General features: G+C 37.7%; 1 protein-coding gene across 1 annotated transcript; it reads right to left on the bottom strand.

The window, feature by feature from the left end:
- Window positions 1–350: 350 nt before the first annotated feature.
- LOC110464336 lies at window positions 351–12,775 on the bottom strand. The gene is made up of 2 exons (XM_021519514.1): window positions 10,831–12,775; window positions 351–3,213 (listed from the first exon to the last, which is right to left on the bottom strand). The coding sequence occupies exons 1-2, from the start codon at window positions 12,177–12,179 to the stop codon at window positions 1,872–1,874; spliced, it is 2,691 nt and encodes an 896-aa protein (XP_021375189.1). The 5' UTR covers window positions 12,180–12,775; the 3' UTR covers window positions 351–1,871.
- Window positions 12,776–14,273: the final 1,498 nt, after the last annotated feature.

The following is a 14,273-nucleotide window of genomic DNA, read 5'->3' as shown; positions in this document are numbered from 1 at the left end:
TTTTTTTTCTAGTTCAATAATTGTTGAAAATCTGTTTGGTTTTATCAGTGCTAAATACAGAATGATTTAGGTATGGATGAGGAACAAAGGGGAACGTTATTGCAGGTTTCCTCACGGGAATAATAGAGAACAAATTACGATATTGTTTTCTAAATTGTATTGATAGATAAGATGACACAACAAGTTAAGCTTGGATTAGATGTTTAACGTCATGTTATACTAGGGGGGTAACAATACGTTTAAAGTGTATCACAATTTATCACAATACAAAATGGATATACACTGCGTCACGAAACCCGATATATTGTCATAGGGCAAAAGATGTTTAATCAAAAGTGAAATTCTTGTCAAAATGTTGTAATATTTAATTACTTCACTTTAAACATATTTATTGCCAATAAAATTGAACAAGGGATTAGGCACGAGTTATTACAACTTAGCAAAGCCTTCTCCTGTCCCAATTACATGTCAACAATGATAATAGGCATAAACATGAAGTAGATATATATATATAATATTCACACAGGTACAAATATACAACTTTAAAAGCACCGTTCAAAATATTTTGCTGGATTTGATGAAGTGATGCATATGTCTTAAAACGTAAGAGTTAAGGTCTACCGAAAGATCTGGATTGCCAAACAAAAGAATCTCTAAATTTAATTCATATATAACATATGGATCACACAGATTTACAACTATCTGCTATGAAATTTCAGCTGCTTCCTACGTTAAGTATATATGTTAGAATATGTAGTATTTAGAAAAGTTTAAACACCAAGCAGATGCATAAAATAAGCTTTAAAAAATATTGCGATATAGCGATATTTCATCTCTGAATTATGTTACGATATGATATGACTGTGTATTGCAGTATACCGGTTTTCCGATATATATTGTGACCGTCTTGAGAAATACTTACAGGAACATTTTCTTAATAAAGATAATAAAAGCTACACTGATTGACTGCACTGCCTTTGCTTATAATTTTATATTGTGACGTCATAATGATACAAATTTCGTGACGTCATTGTTCTTACCTACGGTGGTCTCAATATAGATCAACCGGTATCGGTATCACACTAAATACTTATAGTACATATAGCATAAGGTACCATTGCATCAGTTTTTGCCAAAAACAGTTACACCAAGAGTGATTTGAAAAGGAATGTTTACCATTCTATACAAAATGCAATCGGGAATCGTCGGTACTTTCCGCATTTTCTCGTTTACGGAAAGTGCCGAGGATTCCCGATTGAACAAAAGAGAAGTTTTTTTCTGGCGTAGAGTAACCTTTCCTATCAGGTTATTTTGATGCATTGGTAATTTCTTAGAGACTACAGGCTCTGCCATGTAATGGCTGTGAGTTCAAACCTTGCAGATTTTCTGTGTTCGTTTCTTTTAGTTAGAAATGTTCTTCATTAAATTTTGAACAACCATAATTCTGTAAGATGCATCACATCATTTGATTTTTATGGAATATTCTTTTGAAAAGGGCCAAACAAATATTTCACAATAGCCAAAATGGTAACAATATAATGAAACTTGTTAGTACCATTTACCTTCAAAAGTTTAGGACTTTTTTGTGGCCGTAGAAACGATTAAAAACTGTCAAACAAAGAGACAAAAACGAAACGGTGATCATTGAAAAATAGCACACATAATAAACATTCATACCAAGGTTCACCGAACAATTTAATCAGATATCTTTCTGAAAACAACAATGAAGATTTTTGGTCAACATCACGAACGAAACGAATATTATCCGACAATAGAAGGACAAAAACCTACATAAATGTGTAGACAAAGCAAGCTGGATGTTTTCATTGTACTTTAAAGCGTGGCCGTGTACGAAAATACATTAATCAGTGTTATTGCACATGAGATAATAATATTCCCAAAGCACAGCTTATAAGTAATATATACACGGACAGTTGATATATTACTGCGCCTTGAACAAGTCCTTTGGATTCAACACTAAAATCCATATATCCCTTTTCACCGATAACAGTTCGCATTACGAAGTAGTTCCATTGACTATTGTTCTGTTCGGAAACAAAGCTAAGCGGTCTGTTCGTAAACCACAAGTTCTTGTCAACGTCTATAGTTAAAGAAGGAATCCAGTTCAATTCTTCTTCATTGACCACAAGAGATTGCGAAGAGTAGGTTACGTTGCTAGGCAACGGTAGACTGACATCGACAGTGTCTGCCAAAGACCATTTGTAAATAGCACGAGGAGCGCCATAGAAGAGGTTATTCTTCTGGCTGCAGTACATTCCTTCGCCAAGAGAACGTTTATTTCCAACTTTCTGAGTATTAAAAGCAAAATCTACGCTGTCATGTTTAAAGTCTCGCAGCACGGATGTAGGGATTCTGAACATGCGCAGTCCAGCCAAAGCCGTGTAATACACAAAGTTGAAATCTGGTGAGATGGCGATTCCCCTTATGCCTAAATACCTTATAGTTTCTGTCTTATTATAAATTGTAATATTAGAAAATCCAGATTCGGGATCCATCGAGGGGTGAACGAAAGAATAAGAGAAGTTCATTTTGTGGTCATAGACGATCAATTTCCAGTCATACATATCTGTTATGTACGCATGCGTGACCTCGTGATCGGTGAAATCCAAGACAATATCACTGAGATAAAATGTTCCATATCCCACAACGAGACCAGGAAAAACGTGTTCATGCAACACTTTATTGGTATTCAAATCAAATATCACAAGCTTTGCGGGACATTTAACTTCGCCTTCCGGTCTGACCGAGTCATCTGGGTAATACCCGGTATCCACTATCCACATCCATCCCGTATTGGGATCAATCTCTAACGCATTAACGAACCGGAAGTGATCACAAGAGGTCCCTTGGTTTATTTCCCAATTGGGGAACGGTCGCAGAAGTGGCGAATCTGTGTCGTTCTGTTTAACTACAACATTCAATGTAGAGGGAACGCCTTTGCGCAGGCGCGGAACCGTAACGTAAACACTTCCGTTGAATACTCGAATGTTACCTAACCGGTTGTTGTGCTGAATATAGGAACCGTTGTCTACAAATTGGCTCCTTGTTTCCGCATCCGGCCACTCATAATCCAAGAATTGCCACCGGTATATGACATCAGTGTCGTAAGAATGTTTAGCACTGTGACATAATTGTACGCTGAATAAAACGCACAAAAGACTGCACATCAGAGACGGCCCCATTTTGACAAATATTCACGACTCACGTACAGGCTTAAAGTGTTCTCCCAAAATGACAAACAATATTTCTTTGTCAAAATAATATGTTTCAAGACTTAGCAGCTTTAGAAAGTATTCCTTGCGTTACCGAGAACCTAATATATCAATACTTGCTTTTCATGTGCATTTCTATTGATAACAATGTTTTTGAAAAAACAAATATTCGTGTTATTATTGTAGCTCTTCTGTAACTTGTTATAAAAGCGATATGTGACATGCAAATAATAGGAATTTGAACCTTAAAGATCAACCGGTATTAGACATTCAGTCAATAACAAGATCCGAACAGTTCTGAACAGAAGCCGCTTACGAGTTCAGTATCAGATTTTAATTAATCTGCGCGTTCTGATGCACGTAGATCAACTTTTGTCTTAACCTATATTTCTATATATGCACAGTCTTCTTGGTGATTATTTATCGACTGCTTTCTACTTTGACTTGTCTTAACCTATATTTCTATATACACGTATACGTGCAATCTTCTTTGTGATTAATTATCGACTACATTTTACTTTGATGTTCAATTTCAAGACGTTTTTGCTCTGCACATATGCGTGACCCGTCCGCAAATTTAATTTCCGGTTCAAAATCTGTCCGGAATACCAATAAGATTAAAATTTCATTGAATGTTCTCATGCATAAAAAAAATTCTATGTTTATTATTTACATTAAAACTCCGTGCCACGGCCTCGGCGTGCAAAACATCACATGGGTTCAATATCAGTTTTTAAGTCGAGCCGAACGTTGTTTTCTTACTCGAAGTAGACAATATTGTTTGAACGAAACATGCGAAAAATTTCGAATACTTGGGTTACCTCGTCGTTTTCGTCAGAATCTTACAAAAAGGGTTTAAAATATTAGTTGTTGCAAGTTTTTATCACATATATTGGCTTTGGTTTGCTCTTTTTTCTCCTTTTTTTTGTGAACTTCGTGAAATTGAGAACCGAAATTGTTAAATTAAACCTCGAGCATTGATGTATTTTGCGGATTTTGAGTGAACTTCGTTATATCGAGAATAAAATTGTAAGATCTATTTAGAACAAAAAAATGGTTGAAATGTAATCTCTAAGATTCGGCTGTTTCCAAGATTTTGTGAACTCGTTATATCGAAAATCTTATTGCACGTTTTATCACACAAAATGGTTCATATTAAATCTCGAACATTCGGTTATCTCAATGTATTTGTGTGAACTTCGTTATATCGATAACCAAATTGTATGATTGATCACACAAAATAGTTTAAATTAAGTCTCAAACATTCAACTGTTTCGAGTTTTTGCATGGACTTTGTTAAATAGAGATTCTTACAAGCTTTTTTTTAATAAAAATCAACCTTTCTACTTCTGCTACTTAGATAGAGATTGGAATGTGCGCCTTTAAAACAAAATACAAGTCTATCAACACACTCTAGACGTACCGTGTTATGGATAATTGAGATTAATATTTTGACCAAAATATCTCAATTTGCTATCTTATTCATCTTCATGTCATACACAATAAAAACATTTAAAACATTTTTTAAAGAAAAGTGGTAATTTAACTATGGCCACTTTTGTTATCGGTTAAGTTCCCTCACATCTTGTGTTTCAGGTTCGCATGCCTACCGCCAAGCTTTTAATAATCCGATATCCAAATCCGCGAATTCCTCGAGTCTCAAAACACATAATGTTGACAAACAAACTTCGTCACAGGTAAACACTTATACACGCCAGATATCCCCAGTTAATTTGCATAACTAGCTCAGTCGTTCGATGGAGCGTGGTATTTGTGTTTGTGTGTGTGTGTTATTTACGGATTTCTAATTCACAAACCGGTCCTTAGATTCCATAAGCAGTACGTATCTAATTTCCTCAACCGGAATGACGTAACACGAAATATCCATTGTTGTTGAAATCTTGATCACACCATCCACGTTTTTTTCCCACGACGTTCAATTCGTTGTTTTCCCCTGTAAAATCTCAATAATGTGTTCAGTCCCCAAGACGATCCTTAGGTATAATGTAGCTACCGTCTTAAATCGTCACGGACAACATCCCTTCACACAAAATGACCTCGCACGAAATGTTCACAAAATGTCCGTCTATGAGGCTATAAGCCCAATCAGTACCATCAGATTCTTCACAAGTTTCGATCTACTAATCAAGATGAAGTCATGTTGCCATTGAAGTGCTTCAAATTCAACGACGAAATTCCACATTTCCTGGGTGGGAAAAAAGCAAACTTCAGCTTCTAGCGTATACCGGTATATACACGGTTACTTATATGTACACAAATGCACATAATAGTCAGATGTGATCCATACGAACTTACATATATACTGATATATGTATATATATATATACCTGTATATATATATAGATTTCGTTCTGTATGTCTGATGAATGTGTGCACAGCCAGGTAAAAGCGCGTGCCGTCACGCAGGTAGGTGTACGTTATTTACAGGTTCTTTTCGTTAAGTCCCAAGTCAAACAGGAAAGGATGAATGTTCGCACTAAGGGTTTTAAATCCTCAGAGCTGAGGTGGTGACGCATAAGTAATGCCTATATATGTGTCTATCCCACTTCAAAAGTACAAAGGTCACGACAACTTACATATTTGTATATTAAACAATCACAACTCCACAAATCTTCTCAGCGTTGAGATTCTCTCCGGGATCCTTATTCATAACAATACAAATCCGCTGAGGTTTTGTTAAAAAAACATGTCAGTAGATTTCTTTGGGAAAAGTCCTAAGTGTTTCACGTGTTGTTGAATACACTTATGTTATCAAGTTCGTCAATACCAAACTGTTTGGTGAACAATATTACGTGCATATTCTCTTAATAAACATCTTTCTCTGCTCATATTTTCCGCCCCAAGCGTTTACAATTCAAAGGATGCGTATATAATTATATAGGAGTCAATACGGGCCTTGGTCTCAATATACTTTAGTGGCCGAACGGTACTTCCCATAGCGGCTTTTTGACCGAATGACACTTCTTCATGTAAAATGTCGTCCCTCAGAATTGATAAAAAAAAATGAAGTCTCACAGAAAATCCTGTCCAAAATGCAAAAGTCTTAAATCCACCAATTATTTGGGTTGGGTGTGTATGCCCTCCAGATTTCTTTAGATTTCTTATCCTTACAAACTAATCAGCACAGGTGTCTGTACAACCTCGTCCAATCCCAGTGTGCTTTTTGTCCGCTATTAACACATGTCGGTGTTGAGACATCCGGTTTATACACTGTCAATATTTGCTTTTTGTACCTACCGTCTAACTCGTATGAATACACGCACAACAATTAAGGTACTTGAGCAAACGATATGTAAACTTGTCACGAATGAAACACACAGAGCCTTTATATCCAAGTAAATTGCATAAATATTTTCAGTGGTCGCGAAATCTTTCTTATAAAAATTCCTGAGTTTTCGGGGATCTGTCAACCTATTCATCTGTCAATATCAAACTGTCTTCTAAGCCATTAGTCAAGATATACTGAGCGCGGGATCACCTATCGACATATTTTAACAATAAACAAGTTTTATTTATCATTAACCCGCTACCCAGGGCCTGTCGTTGCCTGTTACCTGGATCATGTTGCCCCGTGACACACAGGGAACCCTTACTGATACACCTTTAAATGTTAATCAACCTCAGGATCAGGTAAAACCCAGGTGAGCAATTTAAATGTCTCAGGTGAAAATGGTTTCTCCATCTCGATAGTGTTCGAGAGCGCTTGTATTCTCTGTACAAAGTTACATACAAACACACACACACATAGTGTACATATATTCTGTGTACACACGTGCGCCGTCAAGTGATTCAAAGCCACAGGAGCATGGCACAGATCCCTACTACATGTACAAGGTCCATATTTGTACCGAGTACATAACACACACGTACGGATCGTGGGTTGGGACTCTGCGCCACGCCCCGGTGGTTCAAAGTGAGCGTATTTGTGTTTAAAGATCAAGAGCAGTACAGGAAATGTATACGAAACACAAACAACATTAAGTTGCCTGGGAATTTAAATACATTTTAACCATGTGGCACTAAAATTGTGTTAAGTTCATTCGTTTGAACAAACTCAATGACACTTTAAAATGTCTGACATTCTGCTACCACTATTCCTCCACCACTGGGTCGCGGGTTCGAGACCTACGTGGAACAGTCGCCAGGTACTGGACGTAGGTCGGTGGTTTTTCCCCTGGAACTCCGACTTTCTTCCTCCACTACCAAAACCTGAAACGTCCTTAAATGACCATAGCTGTTAAAAGGACGTAACCCCCCCCCCATTTACCCCCACCAAGATCACAGAAAAACTATCATCACTAATGTTTGTTAACGTATTTCAAAGCAATTGATCCGTGTGACCTTGCAGGTGGCTCAATGAATGTCATTTATTCGAACAAACTTCATAGTATTTTATACTTTCTTCGTGCTACAGGTGAAATATGAAATATTTTCATCCAGTTTGTGCTGTTTATAAAGACCTTGACACATTGACCCCCGTGACCTTGCAAGTGATACAAGGTCATTTATTTGAATCAACTTGATAGCCTTTTATCCAGGCATGCTATTGGGTAAATAGCATCACCTAAGGTCTTTCGGTTTATCCAGAACAGGTCGTTTAAATATTGTTAATGTATTTTACCCCTGTGACCTTGCACTAAAGAGGGACAACGTCATTTATTGAACAAAGATTAATAGCCTTTCAATCCAGCTTGCTTAATGTCAAATATTATGATCCTAAAAGAAGCCAAATCTATACACAAATATTTCAAGATAGTGACAATGGTAAGATTATGATTTAACATAGTGGTTCCCTTTAACTTTAAAATAATATATACGTTAATCTGATATCCTTAGTTGTGATTTGTTCGGTATTAGTTAACTAATTTGATCATTATTGATGTAATAAAATGGGTAATTAATGCATGTTATGTTTGGGCTAATTATAAAATTATATGTGTTTCTGTTTTAACAATTTATGGTGGACGGGCGGGTCAGTGGATAGCGCACTTGCCTTTCCCCAAGGATGCCGGAGTTCGATTTCTCGATTCGACGTGAACAGATATGGGGGCACCTGCCCGACTACGTGGATGTTCTTCGGGTACTCCGGTTTCCTCCCTCAAAAAAATCTCTGCGCGCTAACACCCGTGTCAACAAGATTGATAAGTATAAGTTGTAAATACTTGTTTTATAATTGTTGTAAAATAGATAAAGTTTATATTATATTTTATAACAACTTAGGGTAGGTCGGTAGGTAAGAATTTTTACATCGACTGTCGGCGTTTCAATACGGTCAAAAAATATGCATGTTTCAGGTACCCCAACCGACCCTTGTTTTACCTCCGACTCTAACAATTTTATCTTTCTCACTCGAACGCACTCCATCCAGTTTTGGGTGTGGGATGACTTTTCCATCGGATGCAAACAAGTTAATGAACAAACAAACAAGGCAACTATAAATATACCTTCTTACCTTCATGGGCAAATATCAAAACCAAATCTTAATTACATTATTATTAAAAAACCTAAAATATGTTTGGTCATTTTTGTGATATCTGAAGTAAGCCCCCAACNAAAAAAAAAAAAAAAAAAAAAAAAAAAAAAAAAAAAAACGACCGTCCTACCCTAATTTTCATGTTACCTGCTACCAAACTGTTATTGTTTTTGCCTAAGCATGTTTGGGACATTTTCGTTCATTGACGGCAGAGGCTGTGTATAGTGATTTGAGTCTAGAGGAAAAAACTGCAGCAAAACTGTAAACTCCTAATTTCTTTGACTTTAGAGAACAAAGTCGATCTAGTTTGGTGTGGGTGAATTTTTGAACATGTTGTTTTTACTACAGCTCACGGTTCAGTTCGGTGCATGTACCGTATAAAGCACAGGGGCAAGACACATGCTAACCCCCGTCCCTTTATGCTTGTATATAGTGACACTATAAATGTTTATAAGGGGTGGGGCTTAGTCTGTGCCTTGCCCATATGAAACATGTATATAATGGATCTGAATAATCAAGACATCAAAGAATACATTAACACGGATCTTGCCAGAGTCAATATACGGGACACGTTAATTTTTAAAACATTCGTTGTTGACGTTATTTACATATCATAATACATAACATCCAAGTTGTAATTTCTATAATGACACAGCTTATCTTTCAGCAGTACAAAACTTCCCACATGACATTAACGTTAACGCATGCTTTACACTGTGATATCGACGCCGCCCCTCCCCTCCAACCTCCCCGTAATTTTAATAGCGCAAAGTTCTAAACTGGGGTGATAAGCATTTGAATATAGTGTGAGTTTGTTTTAAATGCTTTACAATACCGTTCAACCTTTTTGAGCATTTGTTATAGAAACTAACTGTCATTTGTAATTACAAATATGAACTTATTTATAAAAAAATATGACTATGACTAATTCAAGAATTATTAGCAAATTTTTGTAGCTAAATTGAAGTTTGACGGAAAAAAACACCAAGATAGTCACGAGAAACCATGTATAATAACGCATACATCTACATCTGCAATATCATTACCCTTATTGTCAGCAAAACTGCTTTCCTCAAAACATAACTAAAATTGCAACCAAGTTAGAACACATTCTCTACCCAAGGTTGTCGTTCCTCACACTCATTTACGTACACTTTGTCCCCCGACAGCTATTGGCAGGCATTGGGTACACAACAACAAAGGCGACCGGCAAAAATATACAGATATATACGATCTTGCTACTGTGTTATAAACAGAGATCGGGTATTGTGGGTCAGGTGACAAACTTAATTCGCACGAAACAGTTAATTATGCAAATTATACCATGTTTTATCAATGTGTATGACAATTGTAAAATATACTAACAGCACCATTCATCAAGACGGCCCGGGTTCGATTCTCCGATCGAATGTTAAAAGGCACTGGGCCACCTACACGCGGGTTTTCTCCCGGTGCTCCGGTTTCCTGCCACATTAAGAGTACGGTATGTTTCCTCAGTCCCGATTCACTGGATAAACCTGGTAGGAAATGGTAACATTGTTGGTTACCCCCTTTTACAAAACAACGATAGGAATGGTTGTTAGCATTTTGGTTTATTTACAAAATATGTGTATATTTATAATAGAAAGAAACTAAAATGTTGAGTTATAATGACATATTGATTATCAAGTTACAAAGAGTAAGAATCCGGTTTTGTTTGCAAACTAAATTATCCAAAGTAGCAGAAGATCCGGTGAACGTATCTATTTATCTATTTGTTTGTATAATGCGCAGATGATTCAAAAGGATAGTGTCCGTATGACGTCATAGCCTCAATTTGTTACTCAAAAGCTTTACATTGTCATACAAGTAACATATGGTATTACAAATTCTTAGAAGATAAAAAAATGTTATACATGAAAATTGTAACAAAATACATACATGATGTCACGGTTATTGATTCGAAATGAGGTGCGCAATAAAGAAAGATGACGTCATGGCAACATTACACACTTGAATAAGCGATGTTCTTCCGAGGCCAACAATATGCGATAAGTATGCAAGTAGAAGACAAATTGTTGATTTAAATGCTGTTTACACGATTTTTTTAGACGATCACGTCACATAAACGCACTGATGAAGCAGGAAGCGACGCCGACTAGAAGGCAGACAACTGACGACGTGAGGTCGGCCGACCCTTGCGTCGGAGCAATCAATGTTAGACCAGTGATGTTCAAATAACTGGAGTCGTCGACGAACATTCGCCAAACGTAAAAGTTCCAGGAACCGTCTTCCGTGGAATTTCCGAAAAATGTGTGGAGGTTATTGGAAGTGAACCAGAGATCTCCCTCCTCGTCAATAGCCAGAGAGTCGACCCATTCCATCCGGGCATCTTCTGAGACAATCGTTTGTGTCATCATTTCTACGTTAGACGAATCTTTGCCTTGAGTGTCCATGTCCGACAGAATTGGCCATTTGTAAACTGCGTTCCTGCCAAGGGTCGAGAAATACAGGTTGTGACCCTTACCATAAAACATGCCGTCCCCTTGAGTGACCTTGTCGCCGACTTTGCGCACGTAGCGACTAAAATCGTCGTCGGTGGCGAAGCTGTCGCGCAGGACGGCAGTCGACACCTGATACAGGCTCAAACCGGCTACGGAACTAAAGTAAACATAACGGAAGTCAGAAGATATGGCGATTCCGTTAATTCCAAGGGGAGTTACCGTTGTAGAACTGTTTGAAATAGTCACCGTTGCATAGTCTGGATTTGGTTGCATGGACGCATGAACAAAAACATAAGCTTTATCCAACTTCCGGTCATACACAACCAACTTCCGCCCAAGGGTGTCAGAAATGTAGGCAAATCGCGCCGTACCGTCGGCACCGTAGTCCAAAACTATATCGTTGAGATAAAACATACCGACACCAACTTTGGTTTTGTCGAAAATGTATCGATGTATTTCTTCGTCATTGTTTATGTCGTATATTACCAGTTTGGGTGGACAACGGTCAATTGGAGCGACGTCGACTGGTCCAACAGTTACCAAACCAGTGTCCAGTATCCACATGTAGCCGGTGTTTGGGTCGATCTCCATACTTTGGACAAGGTAGAGGGCGTCACAGTCGTGCTTCCGGTGCATGTACCAACTCGGGTACGGACGGAGGACGGGAGAATCACTTCCGGTGTTGATGACGACATTAAGGGTCGCTGGGATGCCTTTCTTGAGCCTCGGTATGGTCAGATACACCGTTTTGTTATAAACCTTTATACCGTTGATAGCATTGTTTTCTGGAATGTAATCTTCCTCGGCAATGTATTGCTGTTTCATTGTATCGTTCGGCCACACAAATTCAAGCTTCACCCATTTATAGACCAAAGTTGGCTGAGTATCTCCGTTCGTATTTCCATGCACAAAAACTAAGCACGTGAAAAATATGCACGCGTAAAACACTTTAATCCTCTCAGCAGACATTGTATAACAGTCGGTACCTAAACAGCTATCAGAATTTGTTCTGATGTATCGATGCTCTTTCAATGACTCCTTTCGGTTCTAAAGCATACGTTTGCGTTGAAACAGACGATGTCCATCGGATGTGACAATGTTTCATTCAATGTATGTATAGTCACGTTCAAAAACAAGTTGATAATTCACAACGTATTATTAAACCCACTAGAAAACACCTGTTCAGCAGAACAAACAGATAGCAGCCATTACTATAATCACGTCGGCACAAAAGCGCTGCTGGCCGGTCTGATGTGTTTACAAAAATACCACACAGACTAACGATTGCGGTATCTATAAACGTACGTTCCTCTTGTCGCATGTATAGGTGTATATATCCGCACGTGCGTTCAGATACAACACTGCTGAAACATAAATATGACAGCGGAGCACAGCATACATCCAACACCAGTGTCTTTTTGTCTAGAAAGAAAAAAAATCGTCTGGGTATTAGCGTGTGTAATTTGAACCTCTCCAAAACATTTCTAAACATCACCCAAACATTTCTGACCGACTTTACTGACTATCGTGATATGCAGAAAGTCACTGCGTGGGTCACTAAGCATTGACAAAAATTGATCCGTCCCCAACATACCAGAACACATTCTTAATATAATATGCACTCGAACAAGGCTACCTGGATTTCTTTCAATTATCCTACTCTTTCTTCCAGAACCCTTTACACATAAATTAAGTATCAGATATATTTAAAGAGACATCACGCATGCAGACTAAATTTTGAGATGAGATTTATTTTTTTTTTTTTTTTAATCGGGACTGAAAAGAGTCTTTCATAATCTTGCATCTTCGAAATCCTAGAGTTGTGCTCTCTATATCAAGAATCTGGGTCAGAATCACAAGTTGTATAAAGCGGAATCCATTACATTTCGAGATGGTAGTCTTACGGAAGAATTCTATTACATTTTTAACACAATTGCAATCTGTGCTCGTACTCATGGAATTGCTCTCATTCTCAAAGTCAGATTTTGTGCTCAAGCCCGACTTCTTATATAGCTTATCAAAATTAATGAAAAGTTAATTTTTGCAATGATCTGGAAGAAGTTGGGAGAGTCTTAGGGCCGAATACCGGTGTCTCTATGACGCTGTAACCTGCTTTTTTAGCCGGCGGCAAGAAAGAATGTTTGAGCACAGACTCCATGCTTGAGCACGAGACCGATCTCATGAATACGGGGCCTGGTGTTAGGACAGAAAAATCTCCTTTGTTGCTACAGTGTACAGATACATTTGTAGAACAGTGGAGCGCTAAATAGAGATTGCGGCACAACAATGATCCTTGTGCGAGTGAACGAGTGAACTATCGCAGTTTGCTGTACCTCAAGGTCATATGAATTAACAGGTATTCTGTGTTTATTTGACCACACTGGCAGTATCAAGTATGTGGACGGTGATAAACAGTGGTGCTGTATTTGAATATTGAGATATTTCGTTCCGTTAAAAAATGTAGAAATATTCATTTCAGCGTATAAGGATGAATACTGTTCAACGACGCGTGGCATTTGTACCCATGTTTACAACATTAAGAATATAAAGTTACGACATTCCTAAAATTAGGTCAACCTAATAAAAAGTATTATCCAACTCAGATGTATCCATAACGCTGGGGAGAAACGCATAAGCCTTGCAAATTATTTCTCGATGTGAAGCACAGAACAAAAGCATAGCCTGACCGAGTTTCAACCAACTTGGTTGGTTAATTTTACGTGACTACAATCGGCTAACCTCGGCTGATTCCGGTATCCTTCTTCAATACGTTTGATGTCGCCCGTCAAAACTCGGCAGATTCCGTATCTACATATACTATAAAGTAAAAGTTCATTGTTAATTACATTTACCCTATTTTTAGAATAGAGTTCTTCATTCTGCCAAAGTTTACTTATTCTGTTCAATTTCAATGATATTTTATTGTTTTTATCTATCAAGTTCTTAACATTATTGATATTTTGAGAGGATACAACGTCCCCCAGAAGATTGTTCCACGCAGACACATTTAAAGCTAGTAGCATGTACGTCTCTGTTCCAGCTTTTGACTGTACGAAATGTGAA

This window comes from Mizuhopecten yessoensis, unplaced genomic scaffold (assembly GCF_002113885.1).
Source record: "Mizuhopecten yessoensis strain PY_sf001 unplaced genomic scaffold, ASM211388v2 scaffold10985, whole genome shotgun sequence".
NCBI lineage: Eukaryota > Metazoa > Mollusca > Bivalvia > Pectinida > Pectinidae > Mizuhopecten > Mizuhopecten yessoensis.
Note: the sequence above shows the minus strand (reverse complement) of the source record. Positions and strands in the feature narration are given on the sequence as shown.

Bases quoted from the DNA above. Each gene is read 5' to 3' on its own strand.
- LOC110464336 (XM_021519514.1), bottom strand. From the start codon at position 12,179: ATGTCTGCTGAGAGGATTAAAGTGTTTTACGCGTGCATATTTTTCACG. The intron at 3,214-10,830 runs GTGACGTGATCG...TGAGTCGTGAAT, and splicing joins TGCTTCATCAGTGCGTTTAT to ATTTGTCAAAATGGGGCCGT.